Source organism: Phyllobates terribilis, unplaced genomic scaffold (assembly GCF_046119375.1).
Source record: "Phyllobates terribilis strain yellow unplaced genomic scaffold, ASM4611937v1 Scaffold_6972__1_contigs__length_40780, whole genome shotgun sequence".
Taxonomy (NCBI): domain Eukaryota; kingdom Metazoa; phylum Chordata; class Amphibia; order Anura; family Dendrobatidae; genus Phyllobates; species Phyllobates terribilis.
The window spans coordinates 15,353-36,308 of NW_027369713.1; the positions used below are offsets into that span (position 1 = coordinate 15,353).

Consider the following 20,956-nt stretch of genomic DNA (forward strand, 5'->3'; position numbering starts at 1 on the left):
TTCTAGTGTGCCCCCACTGTCGTTCTTCTGTTGGGCTTCATTGAAGCCCATGGGCCCTACTTTTACCTCTCATGTCACCCACCAACTAGTGTTCACCTCCTCAAACTATATAAAACCAACTCTTATGATCAAATTCTTAGTACTACCTCATTACAAACTATAAACCCTAGCTTCAAAGTTTTCAGAGGTTATGGCGTCGATAATGGGTGTTGGATTCGAGATCACGGAGCTGAGGCTCGGGTTGCCTGGGGAGTCTGGGAGATCAGAAAAGAAAAGGGCATTTTCGGAGATCACCAGTCACTACAAAAAAGAAGAAAAGGAGGAGATTAAGGCTTCGGTGGTCGGGTGGCCACCGGTTTGCTCGTATAGGATGAAGCACTGTGTCGAGTCCTCTAAGACGTACGTCAAGGTTAGCATGGACGGTGTTCCTTTTCTGCGAAAACTTGATATAAGTAGCCATCAAGGTTACAATGATCTTGTTGTTGCCCTTGGCAAGTTCTTTGGATATCCTCAAATTGGTATGCATAATTGTTAGCATTTTTTGCGTATTCATCAAGGTTATTAAAATTGGGATTTTCGGATCGGATCATAAAATCGGATCGTAGAATCGTAAGATTTTATAGATTAAGAAAAGACTATTTTGTTTTCATCTATAAACATTATACTATAAAAATTCTACTAAATTTTGAAGCCTAAAAATTAAATCTACAAGCATTACTTAAAAGCAATAAATATTCTTTGGATATTAAGTCATGTACACTAAACTATATTTAAAAATTTGGATTCAGGAAATTTATAGATGCGACTTAATGTTATAGACAATCACATTTAGGGTTGTTTTAGTTGTTGCGCATACATGAGTAAAATTTCTATGATTTTTATCTGATATTGTATGAGAGATGTACATATAGAGGGCTTTTAATCATGCAAAAGATTAAAAAAAAAGTGGAATAATTGGGGTTTTAAACAGGCTTTGTGCATCATCATAGTTCAACGTTAGGATCGTACATGAATCGTAAAATCCTACTGATATTATGAGATTCAATAAGATCCAAAGCAAGATTTTAACATGAATAGATTCTAGTGATAGATCCGGATCAAAGATCAATGTTGGATCGTAAAATCTTAAGATTTTAAGATTCGAATCTAGATTTTAATAACCATGGTATTCATAAGTTTGATTCTATACTGAAAACCATATGTAAATTATGTTAAAAAGGAATATAAATTTTGGATTTTTTGAATAGGAGATGCAATCAAGGCATATGATAACTCTGAATTTGTTCCTATATACGAAGATGAAGATGGAGATTGGATGCTTCTTGGAGATGTCCCATGGAAGTAAGTTCTTGATTTGATCATAGTCTATCTCTTTTTCTTTTCTTTTTTTACTTATATATAACTTGATAGAAAATATAATTATGTATAAATTCATATCGTGTCGAGTTTAGAATTAAAATTATCTGCGGGTGACCGTTTCATCTATCACCCAACCCGAGTTTCGCGGATGAAACCCTGAAATAAACGGATGAAATGGATGGTGTGTGAACGGATGATGGATCGGATGTGGATGATGGAACACCCACCACCCAGCCATCACCCGCCACCCGTCCATCACCAGCCACCCATCCATCACCCGCCACCCACTCATCACCCGACACCCATCACCCGTATATTTGAATATATGTATAAATATATTCTTAATATATTACCTATATTAAATCTTTTAAAATATAAAATCCAGAACTAGTATTTTATGTTCTTTGTATGAAGTGTGAGCCAAGTTTCAAGGAAGAAGACAACATGATGGAACAGTTGTCTAATTTTTAGTCCTTGTTTATGTAATATTGTTTACGTTTTCGACATCATGTAATGTTTTTAAGTCTTAAGAATACGAATTGTCGTGTTCGTTTTTGGATTGTGAATTTTTGAATAATTTTAAATTATGTATATATAGTTGATAAAAATATAATTAGTGGATAAATGGATGCAACCGTTTCACCCGTGGATGACGGGTGGACGGATGATGGGTGATACTTTAAACGGGTGGTGGGTGGGTTGAATGATGAAAAACATTGATTGGTGGATGATTGAAGTATTAATTTCACCCAGCCACACAACCCATTTTAAACCCTAGTCGAGTTAGCAAACAAGTATTCAAATACAGTTTCGACATATATTACTAAATTGAATTTTATAAGGTTAAGACGGTAAATTCGAAACTTCTTTTGGTTATTTATTGATTTAGAGTTTTTTTGTTAGAGAGTTATTAATTATATTTAGAGTTTATTTTGTTAAATAAAAATGGATATGTGTTATCAGATATGACTTATGAGTATGAGATATCATGTGTATGAATATAGAGATAATACACTCTAACATCAATTTAATATTCATATATGATATATTTATCTTATATTAAATAATATATATTAATTCGATATTAATATATAAACTATGAGGGTTAATCGGATGCGGATTAATTTTTTGTGCGGACTATGATAGTGCATCAACGTATTACTGAATAGTGCACCAGTGAATTACTAGAAAGTGCACTAGTGCACTACTATGGAGTGCACTTGGTAGTGCATTCGCGACTACACCAGTAGTGTACTTACCAGTAGTGTACTTGGTAGTGCTCTCAAAACTTAGGAGTGCACCAGTACACTATTAAAGAGTGCACAAGTGCATTACTGAGAAGTGCATCCTAATATAATAAGGAGTGTATCAGTGCACTGCTGAGGAGTGCACCAGTAATGAACTGAGGAGTGCACCAGTAGTACACTTAAAAGTACATGAATAATACATTGAGTAGTGCACTTGATAATATACTGGAGAGTGTACTAAAAATATGCTTAAAAGTGCATCAGTTATGAGAAATCCACTCGAAAAATTAGTGCGCACCGGAAACATATTCCATAAATTATATCAAACATATATAGGTGTGAACGATATTTTGTAAACAAACCTGATATATCACTACTAAACATGTTATTAGTGCATTCTCTCACCCAACTTGATACACGACATAAGTTTTTCAGCAAAGGTGTGCATATTTTGATAATGGGCCTGTTATTAATCCCGCTCCATTATTATTAATTTGTGTGGACCATGTTATGGTAGAAGAGGCCCATCTTTATGGTGTGTCAAAAAAACCTACTATATCTTAAAAACCTTTTTTAGAAGTCTGTATTGGTCTCTCTAACCTAGGTTAAGACTTTTTATATAGGTAGTTAAACTTTAAAGTTGAAGCGATAAATCCGAAAACAAAAAGAATTCTCTAAAATGATTAGCCAAAATCATAATTCTATGAAAGAGTTAGGCTTTAATATGCACTTTTAAGACTTAAGGATTTATTTGTGATGTACTACTTTTTATTTATAATAACTTTTTCATAAATGAGTATTTTTTTAAGTTTTGGTAAACGTGTATTAAATTAGTTTATATATTTTCTTCTCCACTCTTAACTTTTTAAAAATTACACGTACTTTCATAAAAAATACTCTTTTAGTCAAACATGTTTTTAAATAAAGACTTCTTTATAAATAATAAAGTTCTTTATCAATACATTTGCCAAACACACCCTAAGTTAGATAAATCGAGATCCTTATTATAGAATGAAACATTCCATTTTAAAGAATACTAATTGATTAAATTTGGAACTCTTGATTCATTTACTAGGAAAACCGTTAAATATATACGTATAAATATAGTTATGCTTCTAGCTCAAAAGTTCTGTAAAATAAACTTCTTCTTTATACTTTTGTTTTCTTTTACCATATATATATGCTCATTTACTGTTTCTTCATATTTAATAAAATTAAAGCAAATATGCAGGATGTTTTTGGAATCGTGCAAGAGGCTGAGGATCATGAAGAAATCAGAAGCTAAGCGAATTGGACTGCAATCCAAAAAATACAAGGATATATAGAAACTAGAAAAATGGGCATGAGTTACTACAAAAACTTGTTTATTTATTTCAGATTTGAACCCTATACCATTTATGATTTGATGGAGTACAAATTAGACACAAAATCTTATATACATCATATTTATTTATTCAATATTGCAGTGAACCATATAATATGTAATGTTTTTATATAGTTTGTTTCTTACGTGTTTGTGTTATTTTTTTATATACTTGTTTTAAAATTTAAATTATTTGCTAGCCATGAAGCTCATTTAATTAATGTGTGTACAAGAATTGTTGCATTTGGGCGTTGATGAAGATGTTTCAGTTGCGGGTTTATTTTGCGTACTCATCATAACTGTTGATTCGTTTTGATCAAAAAGCATTTAAAGACCCTTTGTAGTGCACTTTTCAGTATATTGGTGCACTCTCCAGCATACTATCAAGTGCACTGCTTAATGCATAATTGTGCACTTTGTTATTGCACAGGTGCACTCCCAAATAGTGCACTGGTGCTCTACTCAATACACTAGCTAGGGTGTACTTCTCTGTAATGTGCTGATGCACTTTCTAGTAGTCACTGGTGCACTATCCAGTAATACACTAGTGCACTATCTTAATGATCACAATACTCACAGAAAATTAGTTTTCACCAAATTAACCCTCTAGCATTGGTGATATATTAATATGTCGTATTTTATTCTTCTCAAACTTATAACTTTCTAGTTTTTTGTATAGTTATTTTAGTTTCTTACAATATTATTTTGTTTATAAGTTATAGTACTTGATGCAAGTTTTATAATGACAATACATTAGAAAAAGAAGAATGTCATTAAGAGATGGCAAATGACTTTCGTCAATATGAGATAGTTGTGACTTGTGAATCATATATAGATATTAGTATAAAATGACATGTGATTGTGCACTTGATAATCATAACTCATAAGTCATAAGTACGAAATGCAGTTAAGGCCTGCGCACTATTTTGTTATATCTTATTATATTTATCGACAAATTTGAATCGTTCAACTCAATGTAAAAGATTTGTCACTAGGGAAAAAACATTACACGTAATAATTCGACTGTCATTTCTTTCTTGTTTCTTTTGGTGCATGAACAAACTAGCACCTACAATTAACATATATTCGGAATAACATTAACCAAAATCTTACATGTTTTCCGAAATAGGATAATTTGTATTTGGCTGCAAATAGCATCCCAAGGTAGCTGGATCTCAGTTATCTATTGAGAGGTCGACAAAAGTATAGTTGTAAGAGTTGTATAATCTCATCAGTGATAAGCCAGAGTTCTATAAAGAAATGACTTCCGCTATATGTTTCAAGACAAATCAAGTCAGTAGGGTTCATGAGGCCAGTCCTAAAATTTGTTAGGCCCTAATCCAAATTATAATTTTGGGCCCTTCAAAATTCATAATTATAAAAAAAACAAAAATGGAAAATATACTAGGAAGAGGTAGATTAAATGTAATGCCCTTAAAAAGAGGAAAGTATACTAATGAGAAATCAGGAATGAAAGCTTGGGTTGAGGTTGAATGTAGCAAAGTAACACTCTCTTAAATCAGGAATGAAGGCTCATGTTGTGGTTGTATTGTAACGGACCTTACCACAGGCCATTATGTTTAAGAGAGTTATAGATGAGCCTTTCGTTGTATATAATAGTACTATTAGTTTTACGAGTTGGGCTTCTAAATTCATGGGCCCTAATTTTCACACTATGTAAACTACCCAAAAGGCTGCGGAGAAGAGTTGCGGGTATAAGATGATAAAAGAATCGATAATAATTGATGAATCAGGGAGGAGTACATATACTGAGAATTAACACAGCAGAGTAGCTAATCTGGTGCTACAAATAAGGAAGATAAACTAACTACTCCTATAATCTATCACACGGATAAGATTAAGTAAATTGAATTGAAAAGAATTACTTAATTCTATTTATTTACTAACACCGCCCCTCAAGTCAAACTGTCCGAAGGATAGTTGCAACTTGGCTGCTAAGTAGTCGAACCGCGGCCGATGCATAGGCTTGGTCAATATGTCCGCCAACTGGTCGTCAGTTGATATGTATGAGACTCGGAAAGCACCCTTTTGAACTTGCTCACGAACAAAGTGGTATGCGAGAGCGATATGCTTCATTCTCGAATGGAACACCGGATTTGAGCTTAGGCTTATGGCCCCTAGGTTGTCGCAATATATCACCGGCTGCGATGACACCTTGTGATGAAGTTCTTCAAACAATGACCGGACCCAAATGAGTTCTGCTGCGGTATCTGCTATAGCCTTGTACTCAGCCTCCGTAGACGAGCGCACAATGGACCTTTGCTTCCTAGAACTCCATGATATAGACGTGGCTCCCATAAATAACATGTAACAAGTGGTTGATACGTAGCTATCTTTGTCACCAGCGTGATCCGCGTCGGAATACCCATGGAAAGTCAGTGGAGTTGTTGCGGATATATGAATACCATGGTCAGCCGTACCCGCTAAATAGCGTAGGAGACGCTTCAAGGCTGTCCAATGCACATCGGTTGGTACTTGCATGAACTGGCTCAAGCGGTTTGTGGCGAACGCAACGTCTGGCCGCGTCAAATTCAAGTATTGTAGGCTTCCAACTAATGCTCTATAGTCTGTTGCTTCTGGAAGTGGAGTTCCTTGGCTCTTTGTCAACGTTACTGAAGCTGATAGAGGTGTGGACGCTGGGCTTGCTTCACTTATTCCAGCCTTGGTGAGGAGATCCAAGATGTATTTCTTTTGAGTTAGAAAAACACCATCAGAGCTTGGTAGCACTTCTACTCCTAAGAAATAAGCAAGCTCTCTCAGATCCTTTAGAGAAAATCTATTAGCAAGATTTATAATGAGAGCATTTACCACTGTAGTTGAGCCGCCGGTGACGATTATGTCGTCCACGTACACAAGTAAGTACATGGTATGCCCGCCTTGATTATATACAAACAATGATGTATCAGCGACAGAGTTGATGAAGCCAATTGATTGTAGGTATGTGCGCAGTTCCGTGTACCACGCTCTCGGTGCTTGCTTGAGCCCACATAACACCTTCTTGAGGCGTCAAACATGGGTCGGCCGGCTTTTGTCAACAAATCCCGCAGGTTGACTCATGAACACTTCCTCCGTCAATGAACCTTGCAAGAAAGCATTGTTTAGATCTAGTTGCCGTAAGCGCCACCCTTTGGAGATGGCTAATGTGAGTACCACCCGAACCGTGACCCGTTTGACGACTGGACTAAACGTTTCATGATAGTCTCGACCAGGCCGTTGATGGAAACCTTTAGCTACCAATCACGCTTTGTAGCGCTCAATTGTACCATTAGACTTGTGCTTGACACGGAATACCCACTTGTTCCCCACCACATTCTGCGTTGCCGAAGCCGGAACTAGGTCCCATGTGCCATTGTGCTGAAGTGCCGTGAACTCTTCTTCCATGGCTTTCCTCCAATCTGGGTCAATGCGGGCCTGCTTGACCGTGCGCGGCTCCAAAACAGTAGCGACAGTAGATGTTGTGAGGTTTAGTTTATGCACTGGTTTGTGTATATTATTTTTGGAGCGGGTTACAACTCCAGAAGAAGTTGTTGGGCCAATTTGTCGTGGTGCGGGTGTATGTGTAGGCTGATCGGAAGCTTGGGTTATAATGGTGGGTGGAGTTGGTGTTGGGCTTTGCTGTTGGAGAGGCCCATTAATAGCATTGGAGTGGCTTGTCATTTCAGGAGAGGGGGAAGTAGTAGTTGTGGTGGGAGTTGTTGCAGTAGGGGCTCGTGAGATTGTTGTTTGGGTTGGAAAAGAATTGGGCTGATCATTGTGGGCCTGAGCTTGTATAAGTTGAGGAGCAGATATCCCAAGTTTCAGCTACCGGTTCTCTAAGACGGAACTTCTACATTCTGCATAGATTTAAGCGTGTGATAAGGAAATTCAGTTTCATTGAACTTCACATGTCTTGACACATAGACCCGCCCCGTTAGTGGATCGAGACAATGGTAGGCTTGTTGGTCTGCCGCATAACCTACAAAAACACAAGCAATAGACCTCGGTGATAGCTTATGGTTAGTGTACGGTTTGAGCCATGGAAAGCACAAACACCCGAAACTCTTAAAATTATGACAATCCGGGGCCTTTTTGAGGAGCTTTAAGGGTGGTGATTCATAATCCAATTGATTTATGCTAGATTCACTATATGAATCAAGCATAAGTGTTTGTAATAACGATAAACAAGTTTTATCAAAAACAAATATTTCAAAACAATTCTCCAATGTGTTTGAGCCCTTTGGCCCGAGTGTGACTCTCATGCTTGGGTCTAGGCATGGGCTTGGTTAATGGATCTGCAATGTTGTCATCTGTGTGCACTTTGCACATCCTCACATCACCTCTATCAACATAGTGTCTGATCATGTGATACTTCCGTAGGACATGTCTGGATCTAGAACTAGAGCTAGGTTCCTTGGCTTGAGCAATGGCGCCATTGTTATCACAATAGACGTCAATAGCTCTAGAAATGCTAGAAATGTCACCAAGCTCAGCTATAAAATGTCTAATCCAGACAGCCTCCTTAGCTGCTTCACTAGCAGCAATGTACTTTGCTTCCGTTGTAGAATCTGCTATTGTCCCTTGCTTTGAGCTTTTCCAGCTGACGGCTCCTCCATTCAAAATGAAGACGTACCCTGACTGAGATTCAAAATCATCTCTGTCTGTCTAGAAACTTGCATCAGTATAGCCCTTGACAATTAACTCGTCATCACCTCCATACACCAAAACGTCATCCTTAGTCCTTCTTAATTACTTTAGAATGTTCTTGGCCGCACACCAATGTGCCTCTCCAGGGTTTGATTGGTATCTGCTGCACATACTCAAAGCGTGCGCAACATCTGGGCGAGTACATGTCATAGCATACATGATAGATCCTATGGCTGAAGCATAAGGAATCTTACTCATTCTCTCAGTTTCACCAAGTGTTTTAGGACACTGGCTTTTGCTGAGATGTAAGCCATGTTGCATAGGAAGAAATCCTTTCTTGGAATTCATCATATTGAATCTAGCAAGGATTTTATCTATATAAGTTCCTTGACTTAGACCAATAAGTCTCCTAGATCTATCTTTATAGATCTTTATGCCTAATATGTACTCTGCGTCTCCTAGATCTTTCATTGAAAAATTCTTCTTAAGCCATTCCTTAACTGTCTCTAGCATAGGAATGTCATTTCTAATGAGTAATATGTCATCCACATATAGAACAAGGAAGACCACTTTGCTCCCACTAAACTTCTTGTAAACACAAGGCTCTTCTTCGCATCTGATGAAATCAAACTTTTTGACTACTTCATCAAAAAGAAGGTTCCAACTCCTAGATGCTTGCTTAAGCCCATAGATAGACTTCTTAAGCTTGCATACTTTCCTAGGATTCTTAGGATCCTCAAAACCTTCTGGTTGCATCATGTATACATTCTCTTCTAAATTTTCATTTAGAAAAGCGGTTTTGACATCCATTTGCCATATCTCATAGTCATAATAAGCGGCAATAGCTAGGATTATCCTAATGGACCTGATCATTACGACCGGTGAGAATGTTTTATCATAGTCAATACCATGAACTTGTCTAAATCCTTTGGCAACTAATCTCGCCTTATAAACAGAAACATTTCCATCCTTGTCTGTCTTAATCTTAAAGACCCATTTGCATCCAATGGGTTTCACCCCATCAGGCAAATCTATCAAGTCCCATACTTGATTTTCAGACATGGAGTCCATTTCGGATTTCATGTCTGCAAGCCATTTTTCGGAGCTGGTGTCCGCCATAGCTTGTTTATAGGTAGCAGGCTCATCATTCTCTAAAAATAGAATATCAATGTTAGCAGTCGGGACGAAATCCTCATGTCGTCTAGGTCGCCTCCTTAGCCTGTCTGATCTCCAAAGTGGTCCTACAGCTGGAGAGACTTCAGCAGGAGGATTGACCACATCAGAATGTGGTACCTCAGTTGCTTCATCTGCTTGAGGAATTACATCTTGATTTTGGATAGTTTCACCTTCAGAAGGTAATATTCCAAAATCAAGTTCCTCTATGACATCTTCTATGTTCTCTTGCTGTAGAGTTTGTTGCTCAGCTTGAATCTCATCAAGCTGGACATTTCTCCCACTTGACTTCTTGGAAAAGAAATCCTTTTCCAAAAAGGCACCATCCCGAGTAACAAACACTTTGTTCTCAATGGGATTGTAGAAATAATGACCCCTCGTTTCCTTGGGGTAACCTATAAAAAAGCATTTGTCTGATTTAGGTGCGAGCTTATCAGATAGTAAACGCTTTACATAAGTCTCGCATCCCCAGACTTTCAGAAATGACAAGCTGGGAGGCTTCCCAAACCATATATCATGTGGTGTCTTGTCAACTGATCGTGACAGAGTCATGTTTAGTGTGAACGCAGCACTAGTGAGGGCATAACCCCAGAAGGATGTCGGAAGATCAGCAAAACTCATCATGGATCGGACCATGTCTAACAATGTCCTGTTTCTCCTTTCAGACACACCATTCAGTTGTGGTGTACCTGGTGGAGTGAGTTGTGTTATTATGCCATAACTCCTCAAATGATGGTCGAATTCTTGGCTCAGATATTCACCCCCTCGATCTGATCGAAGTTTCTTTATCTTCTTGCCAGTTTGTGTTTCAACTTCATTTTGAAATTCTTTGAACTTTTCAAAAGATTCAGATTTATGTTTCATTAGATAGATATACCCATATCTACTAAAGTCATCAGTAAATGTAATGAAGTATCGATAGCCTCTCCTAGCTTCTGTGCTCATAGGTCCACAAACATCAGTATGTATGAGAGCCAATAGCTCAGTAGTTCTTTCACTTGTACCAGTGAAAGGTGACCTTGTCATCTTCCCCATTAGGCATGATTCACATGTTTCAAAAGATTCAAAATTAAATGATTTCAGACGACCAACACGTTGGAGTTCTTTCATGCGTTTGATGCTAATGTGGCCCAAGCGACAATGCCATAGGTTGGCTTCACTTATATTATTCGACTATTGCCTTTTTGTAACAACGTTATATACTTCATATTTGAGCTCTAATATGTATAGTCCAGTACTATTCTCACTGGCATGAGCGTAGAAAGTATCATTCTTGTAAATGTCAAAACCATTACCAACAATAATAAGTTCATAGCCCTCATGGCGCAAAGCTGAAAATGAAATCAAATTTCTAGAAATTGAAGGAACAAAATAACAATTATTAAGTTCTAAAACTAATCCAGAAGGTAGAGGCAGACTATAATCTCCGGTTTCAATTGCAGCAACTGCTGCTCCATTTCCAACACGGAAATCTATCTCTCCTCTCTGCAACCGTCTCCTATTTCGCAGTCCATGCACATTCGAAATAATGTGAGAACCACAACCGGTATCTAATACCCAAATATTGGAGCTAGTTGATAAGATTTCAATAACGTATATGGATTTGAGGGTCTCATACCTCTCAATCCTTGCTTGCTCTTTGAAAAGATCTCTAAGATTTTTCATTATCGTGTATGCATCCTGATCTTCAAACCTCTGTTGAAGCCAGGCTCCATAGCTGCAAGCATGAGGCAAGTTACACCTCTTGACCTTTCGCAAATGTTCTTGTAATTGGCCTTTTCCTCATCAGGTGAGGTGTCAGACAATTCAGGAATGGGTTTGCTTAAGACATCCTCTTGTTGCTCAGACCTGAGAACAATTCTCAGTTGCCTTTCCCAATCGAGGAAATTGGCGTCGTTCAGCCTGTTTTTCTCAACTATTGAGCGTAGTGTGAATTTGAGGTTTTCGCTGGACATAGTGACTACAAAATAGAAATTGAAAAAAAAAACATGCAGATAAATTATGCTTGAAATGCAAGAACTTAAAATCATAAAAGGTTATAAAACTAAGTTATTGCACATTCTACTCAATTTAATTTGTCCCTTGTGAGTAAAATGATTCCAAGATCCTATTTTAGATGAAACTCGAGCGTACTAAGGCACTTCCCCAAGTCTCATGTAAGCAAGGTAAGTAACTTTTTACTAATTATAACTCCTTATAATTCTTGGTTGATGGCCACATCTAATGTTAAACGCATCCTATGCCTCAAGATCCAAAACTGAGTCTTTTGGTCTCTTGTTGAGTCAAACCACATCAAGGCAGCATGCCCCTATTAGACATACCCGCACTAGCCAAATGGTCAAAGAAGGACACCTTGCTAAGGCAAAAACTATCCAACGAATCCCAAAGGCCTTGTGGTTATGACATGGAAAGGCAATCTCAATATTCTTTTAAGGGATTAAGCATGCAATGATTGTCTATCTATAAGTGAACAAAATGACATAAACAGACAAACAAACATGCAAAGCAAGAGATTATAAGACATTCACACAATGCAATAATAGAAGTTGGTTCCTAGTATGGCCTCTAAAAGATCTAATCTTCGAAAGCCTTGATATCTTGGATCACCATCCTTCAAGCCTCATAGGATCTTCGTCTTCTTGTATTACATAAATTTTGAAATAAAATACTCTTGCATAAATTTAAATTACAAAAAATACATAACGATACGCAGATCGTGTACAAGAAAAACATAATGATACGCAGATCGTATTTATCTATCCTAATTTGGGCCATACTAGTCACCGCATGCAATAATATCATGATATAAAACAAGCATGCAATTATAACATATATTATATTATATAAATGGGAGATGCTCTTTATCCAAATAAAAAGCATAAATAATTAATCATATTAACTATTTAAAATTAGAAACGATTTCTCATTATTTCAATTCAATAAAGATCTGAATAAAATTAATATCTAATATTAATTATTAATTTGCCAAAGATAGAATCTAATATTCTTAGATAAAATTTAATTATATTAATTCAAAATTAATCAAATAAGATATCTCTATATCTTATAACTAATTAAATGTTTATTTATCAAATTAAATCTGATTTACTGGATAAATAATATCTATAAAAATCTAAATTTTAAATTATATTTCAAGAGCAATATGCAAGAAATATAAAAATATATATATAAATAAAATAAAAGGTGTGAACAGGCTCAGAACAGAGGTTGTCTTCTTCGTTCTTCGTTGCAGCCGCCGCCGGACTCAAATTCCCGCAGCCGCACTTCACCGCCCGCCCAGACACAATTCTCGCAGTTACCATCACCGATCTGAAGGACTTCTTGGTCTGCGCCATGGCCAGTTCGACCAGATTTGTCTCGTCTAGCCCTAAGTGAGGACTCGCCGGAATGATTCCACCCATACCTGGTGTCGTCGCCGACGTATGGTTCTGGTGGTGTGTCCTCCGTGGTGACGTCCCCAGATCCGGCCTATGTGCAACCATTGCAGCTGGTATGTGCCTCGCCCACCTCGACCATGCCCAGATCTCCGATCTCTAGGGTTGTTCTGCCCAGATTCGGTGGTGTGGTCGCCAGATGGCCTCTGTGCTCAACTCCGGCGAAGCAAGACCATGGGGTGGTTCGCAACAACCGGTCCACAGCCCGCCCATTCAAGACGAACCGATTGCCCAGATGCAGCTTTGGTGCAAATACTGCAGTCGGAGCCGCCGAATCCAAATTCGATTGTTCTCAGACACAATTACCAAAAGCTTGCGATTTTTTTTTAAAATTATTTGAAAAGCAAATCCCGTAACACTTACGGATATAAGCCTTTAAAACCAAGCTCCTTTGATTCATATTGAAATTAAAATAAGTAGAATAAAATCCTTAGACAAATTAATTAAAATTCAGATCTTTAATTTTGAAATTGAAATAATCATCAACATACATCAAAATTTTGAACCAATCAATTTATGCAAGAGGCTCATGATACCACTGTAGGGATTTAGATGCGAATAAGCGGAATTGCAGGAAACTATTTCCTAACATCTAAACGAAGGATCTAGCATAAATCAATTGGATTAAAGTATAGAAGAAACAATACCTCTTGATGCGTGAATTTTCGGATGAACGAGAAGATCGAGAGCCGCAAATGAAGCTCCTCTAGTTAGTCCACCCCGAGTAGAAAGATCTGGATCGCCTTCTTATCCGATTGCTAGAACGGAGAATCAAAGGCTAGTCTTTTAGAGAGAACCTTTTAGAGCTTTTGGTTTGTAGAAAATAATGAACTGATATCTTTCTCAAAGAAAGATCAACCATATATATAATCCACCAATAGATATATTTGATCTTCTAATTAAATATATCTATATAGATTTACATATAAATTTATACTTATATTAATAATAACTCTTTATCATTAATAAGCTCTAAGTTATATCTTATATAACTTTATATTATATACTTTATATAATCTCCCAAATATTGATCCAGTCCATATACTCTTATGGTGTGACCTCGTAGGACCCAATTATAATAGCAATGAATTTTATAACATAAAATCCATAAATCATAGTTGGCTTCTAGCAAAGCACCATGACTACCTAAAATAATCGGATTATAAATCTTCATTAAATATCCTATTTCATATTTAGTAATTGCACCTTTGATTAAAGGACACAATTCCTTCACCCTGCACTTACTATCTGCTACCTGTTCATATGGGATTGCGCAGCGAGGAGATGGCATATGTAGTTATCAATCATCACATCTCTCTCAATAAGCCAACTGTCGACGGTTGTTGTCGTGACTTTTCCCTCTAGGTATAGCTAACTATGGTGGCAGAAACCCGTAGACTACCTGAAAGGGAGTCATCCACCATTCAGTTAGGCAAAGCCATTTATGTTAGAATAAATTAGTTGGTAATATTTATTGTTTATTAGTTGTTAGCTAGAATAAGGGAGGCGTTATTTGACTCCTAATTTGTTGTTCTGATTCAGTCAATTTTCCAGAGTTATAGTAGGCTATAGCTGGTTGTTATTTGATTATGTACTTTTCTTATTTAAGCCTTTGAACTTTGTCAATGAGAATATCACATTTTGCAGTCACCATCTCTGTTAATCCAACATAGTGGTATCAAAGCCAGTGCAAAACATCTGATCATTTGTGTGTTCAAGGATCTCTGGGCAGGAAAAACACGCGAGAGGTGTGTGAGAAATCTCAGATTGGTGAGTGAAAGTTTCAATGGAAGAATCAAGCTTTGCCAAAGCATGTATCCCTACATTCGATGGGGATTAATCATTGGAGCCTTCTTATGGAAAATTTGCTGCGATCCAAGGAGTATTGGATTGTAGTAAACTCTGGGCTCAAAGTTCCAGCTGAAGGAGAAAAGATGACGCAGAAGAACTAAAGGCCTTAGAAGAAATGAAGCTCAAGGATTTCAAAGCTATGAACTATCTGTTCAGTAGCATTGACAAAACAATCCTGAAGACCATCACTCAGAAGAAGACGTCCAAGGAATTGTGGGATTCCATGAAGAACAAGTTCCAAGGCAGTGCAAGGGTAAAGAGAGCTCAGTTGCAGGCTCTCAGAAGGGAATTTGAAGTGCTAGAAATGAAAGAAGGAGAAAACGTGAATGACTACTTTGGGAGAGTCATGGTTGTTTCCAATGCTATGCGTAACTGTGCAGAGGAAATTACTGATGTCAAGATAGTAGAGAAAATCTTGAGAACACTTACCAAGAGATTCAACTATATTGTTTGCTCGATCGAAGAATCTAAGGACATTGATGCTCTGTCCGTAGATCAACTTCAAAGTTCACTTCTTGTCCATGAACATAAATTCATCAAGAAGTCAGTAGTTGAGGATCAAGTGCTCAAGGTGGGATTTGATGCCAGTAATGGAAGAGGACGTGGACGCGGGTCTCCTTCTGGAAGGGGTCGAGGTCGGGGTAGACCTTGGTCTAAGGAGATAGTGAAATGCTTCAAGTGTCACAAGTTGGGACACTTCAAGAACGAGTGTCCAAAATGGACAAATCAAGCATACTATGCTAATGGTCAGAGTGAAGAGCATGAAGAAATGTTGCTCATGACACTTGTTGATCAAGATGAGGCTGACGAAGTTTATGGAATGATGGCCGAGCAAAAGTCCGTTGTGAATGAAGACTGGTGGTTCCTTGATTCTGGTTGCAACAATCACATGAGTGGGGAAAAGAAGTGGTTTTCTAGTCTTGATAGCTCCTACACCTGCACTGTCAAGCTAGGAAATAACATGAGGCTGAAAGTTCAAGGAAAAGGAAGTATTCGAATGAAGATCAACGGAATCTCCTTGGCAATACAAGAAGTCTTCTATGCTCCTGGATTGTCTAATAATCTCCTGAGCATAGGTCAGATGCAAGAGAAAAACCTGGCCTTTCTATTCAAGAATGGTGTTTGCAGAATCTTTCATGATGAGAAGGGTTTTCGGTTTGAATCTGATAGGAACTTATTGTATGGTGTTAACTAGAGACTACTAGCTTAGGATTAGTGGTGTTTAGGTGCTTATTGAGTGGTATTCCCGGAATCCGGTATGGTGTTCATATGGATTTGCGGGATGCTCATAAGCGGTATTTTGTGGTTTTATTACGGAGATCCCGTTTGTACTCACTTTTAGTGCATTTGGGACGGAGCTAGAGAGAAGGATACCACGCATACACCCATGGAGAAGCCTAGAGGCGAAGCCGAGCTTCCTCGAAGCTTGTAGAAGACCGAAGACCAGTTTGAGAGAAGGCTTCACGATTGAGAGGAGGTGTCACGACCGAGAGCCAACTTCGGAGAAGATGTCTCGACCGAGACCCTGATGTCGCGATCGAGACTTAGCCTCAGTAGACATGTCTCGACCGAGACCATCCTGTCGCGATCGAGAATTCCACCGACTCTGAGAACTGGAGCCAGATCGCGATCGTGACCCACATGTCTCGATCGCGACCACGGACACGGACCGGCCTAATTGAAGATTTAAGTCCGAGATTTGATTTGTTTTTCCCTATTTTATTATTTTTTTTGAGTTATTTTATTTCCCTTTAACTAGGAACTATATAAACCCTTAGATATTAGGTTAGATAAGACCTTTGTTCAATTTCACAACTCATCCTTAGAAATTCAGCAGCCAAGAAGAAAGCTTCCACCTTTGTGCCACTTTCACCTTCATTCCTGGTTAGTTTCATCCATAATTATGTATTGCTTTCAGTTGGCTATGTCTGGCTAAGATCCTACTAGTTCACTCTTAGGTTGAAGCCATTATTCTAGGATATGTTTGTGAGAATTCTTATGTTTATGTTCTAATAATAATTTCAGCATTGTTTTATGATATCTTGTGCTTTATTGTCTATTGATTGATCTTGATTTGATCTAGGTGTACATCTAGGTTGATTATTATTCATTCATATTGCTAGGCTTGATAATTCGATTTGAAAAGTCTTGTCTTTTAGGTAGCAATCAGAATTAGCATAAACTATTTGCGAGTGCTTATTTTGTAGAGATTATAAACCTATGTCGAGTATCGGTGATTTGCCAATGGTATTGCATAGGCCTACTTATCTTTGATCTTTATGCTGTTGCGCTTTTGAACCTTAGGATTTCTTTGGTTATTGCTTACAACAAGGGTTTCTAGGACTATTTGGACTAGTTGCTAATTACGAACAAAGAGTAGGACAAATGGATTAGATAATTAAGAATATAGGATTAATAGAATTAAATGATCAACTTTCCATAAGAATAATGCGCTGATGCTAAAAGAGTGAGCTTTCCATCATAATAGTTTACAAATCCAACATTTACCGTTTTATTATAGCTAGCTTAGATTACAACATTCAAAACCCCCTAGTTACTACTAGGTAACATGAAAGAAATAGACTATCGTTGTGGCTCTCTTGAGATTCGACTCTGACTTACCACTTTACTAGTAGATTGTTTAGTTGGATTATATTTGATAGGAACAACGACCGTTTTACGCCTGTCAAATTTTGGCACCGTTGCCGGGGAGCCAACTGTTATAGCTTGTTTCTTTTTGTGTTATCTTGGTGTGGACCTATCTTATGGTCCACACTCGCGCCACTAATTCAGATTTGCTTGATTTCATTCCAGAGATAGAGCGGACGCATCTATGCAATATGCGAGAATCTCTACAAAATTTAGTGATCGAATTGATGACTGCCAGAATGTTGCGAGAGCTTACAGACCCATATCTGACGCAACAACATCTAGGAGTGACACTGCCTGCCCTGAATGCCGGCGTCACGTTCGAACTAAAGACTGGATTCATCAATTTGCTACCAAAGTTTCATGGCCTGGTTGGGGAAGACCCAATTATGCACCTTAGTGAGTTCCACGACATCTGGAGCTATAGTAAGCCAAGTAACGTCACCGATGAGAAAATTAAGATGAGAGCTTTCGGTCTTACGCTGAAAGACAGCGCACGTCAATAGTACTATTTACTACCCACCAGAAGTATCGACACTTGGGAGAAACTTCACAAAGGTTTCCTGAGTAAGTATTTCCCGTCCAAGAAGGCGGTTGGTTGCGTTGAAAAGAGCTATTGTAATGGTGGAACAGCAGGACGCTGAGACGCTGTATGACTACGTAGAAAGATTTGCAAGATTATTTGCTAGCTGCCCATTCCATGGGTTTGAGGAGAAAGATTTGGTGACCCACGTTTACAGTGGGTTACTTGATAATGAAAGGAGGCTAGTAGACGCTGCGTGTAATGGGAGTGTGCTGAATTTGACTCCCGCCGAAGCTAGAGCCCGATTAAATGAGATTGCTGAGGGAACAAGAAGTTTTGGAAGGACGTACACGAGGAAAGTAGTAAACGGTGTGGATTCCGGAGAGCCTGGATGGAAGAGTGAGATAGCTGAACTAAAAAGTATGATAAAAAACATCGCCATCGGAAATCAGAAACCTGCGAGACTATGCGGAATTTGTGCGGACGAGAGCCATCCCACCGACATGTGCCCGCAACTCCAGGACCAAACTATCGCTAAAGTACATGCTGTAGGAGGTTTCGGACCTCCTAGACCTCGGTATGAGAACAACAACAGCTACAATCAGCGAGAGAATAACAACTACAATCCGAGAGGTAACGATCATCCTGGTTTCAGATGGGGCGACTCAGTTGGGGCGCATAATAGACAATATCCATACAACAATAGTACCACGCTCCATATCAACCGAAATCCGACGAACCCTCCATGAAGGAAATGCTCGAGTCCTTGATCAAACACTTCACCGCCCATATTCAAACAACCGAGTCCAGCATACACAGCCTAGAGAAACAGGCTGCACAAATAGCGGAGGCGGTGAACAACTTGCAACAGCAGAATTCGGGAAAGCTACCATCGCAGACTGTCGCAGCTCCGAGGGAGAACGTAAGTGTCATCATGATATGAGGTGGACAGTCACTCGATGAAAAGGTAGAGGAGGAGATGCTGGAAATGGTTCCTGAGCTGATGTCTTGACCAAGACTTGGCCCCAGTAGAGTTGTCGTGATCGCGACATGTATGTCTCGACCGAGATGACGGTACCCGAAGTTCCAAAAATTTGATCGACAAGGATCTCGACCGCGACACAACATCTCGACCGCGACTTGGCTCAAGTTCATCCAATCTCGACCGCGACCGTACATCTCGACCGCTACTAAATGCTGATATCCGCGACTACAAGGAGATTTTCAAAACGCTTAGCAAGTGTAAAGTGAATATCGCTCGAACTCGTCAAGAATGTCACTCTCTACGCTAAACATTTGAAAGAACTCTGCACTAAGAAGAGAAGTGAGAAGTTACAAGGAAGGCAGAAAGTCCAAGTCAACGAAAGAGTTTCGGCGGCCATCCAATGGAAGATAGCTGCCAAGCGCGCAGACCCAGTGATTGTGAGTATCCTGTACACTATAGGGAAAACAAAAATCGATAAAGCCATGCTAGATCTAGGAGCATCTATTATTGTTTTACCTTACTCGTTGTATAAATCGTTAGAATTAGGACCTATGAGTAGGACAGGGATCGTGCTTCAGTTAGCTGACGGATCTACGATTTACCCGAAAGGGTTGGTCGAAGATGTGTTGGTTATGGTCGAGGACCTTATATTTCCTGTAGATTTTTATGTACTATATGATGTTCATGATACGCAGGCTGTACCTGTCCTACTAGGTAGACCCTTTATGAGGACAGCTAAAACAAAACTAGACCTAGATACCGGGACGCTTACGCTCGAGTTGGACGGCCACTGAAAGACTCTACTGAGACAAAGATGGGCTTTGGTCAATTTTAATATATATGAGAGTACGACAAAATCCCTGGATGATGCCTCGGTATTTTGTATTACAGATGTTATCGAACCTTCCAAACTAGGCTCGCATGTTGTTTTGGGCAGTAGCCCCACCTCACTAACCACACAGGGAAAGAAACCTGCTAAAGTTGTTGTGCAGGTTACGAAAAACACAAAAACAAAGCCCAAAAGCAAGTCGAAGTGTGGGGAGAGTAAGGAGCAAAAGAAGCCCAAGCAAAAATGGGTGGTCAATGAGGAGAATGGTCTAAGGTTCAAACCTTTCCATCCGTGGTTCAAGAAAATGTTGTTAGATGACGCGATCCGGAAGGGATTGAAAAACGTTGATTAAGTCATACTACGTCGTGCCGCGACGTTAACTAAGGCGCTGATCGGGAGGCAGCCCGAGGGGGTTTTACTAACGTTAATCCCATTTTTCTGTTTTGTTCTTATTTTCTTTCTTAGGTAAATTGCGGAACCAGCACGAGGAGGTCAGCGGAGGAGGCGAAACATCGATCGCGTACCACATTTACTCGTGTCACGATCGTGACACTATGTCACGGTCGTGACGCGGTCAGAACCACACCACCTTCGATCCTCACGACCGAGACAGAAATTCAGCATAGCTCGGTTCTTCTACCTCTTCCCTTTTTAGGTGTCCTCTTTTGCTTCATTGAGGACAATGCGCGATTCAAGTGTGGGGAGAGGAGTCGACTAGTCGGGGCATTTATTGGTGCTGTTTTTGGTTTTCTCTTGCTATTCTGCTGACTTTCTTTATGTTTTTTAGAGTCTATGCTGAACTGTTCTAGTTGTTTTTCGACCGAGTCTATACCATGATTTATATTGCTTGAACTCTTGCATCGTTTTATTTATAAAAA

At 38.8% G+C, this 20,956-nt stretch overlaps 1 protein-coding gene across 1 annotated transcript; it reads left to right on the forward strand.

Annotated features, from left to right (window-relative positions):
- The first annotated feature begins 202 nt into the window (after positions 1-202).
- LOC141251357 (uncharacterized) lies at positions 203-4,415 on the forward strand. The gene is given in 5 exon segments (XM_073670314.1): positions 203-518; positions 1,248-1,341; positions 3,838-3,911; positions 3,914-4,016; positions 4,400-4,415. Coding segments are annotated over 5 exon segments (603 nt in total).
- The last annotated feature ends 16,541 nt before the right edge of the window (positions 4,416-20,956 follow it).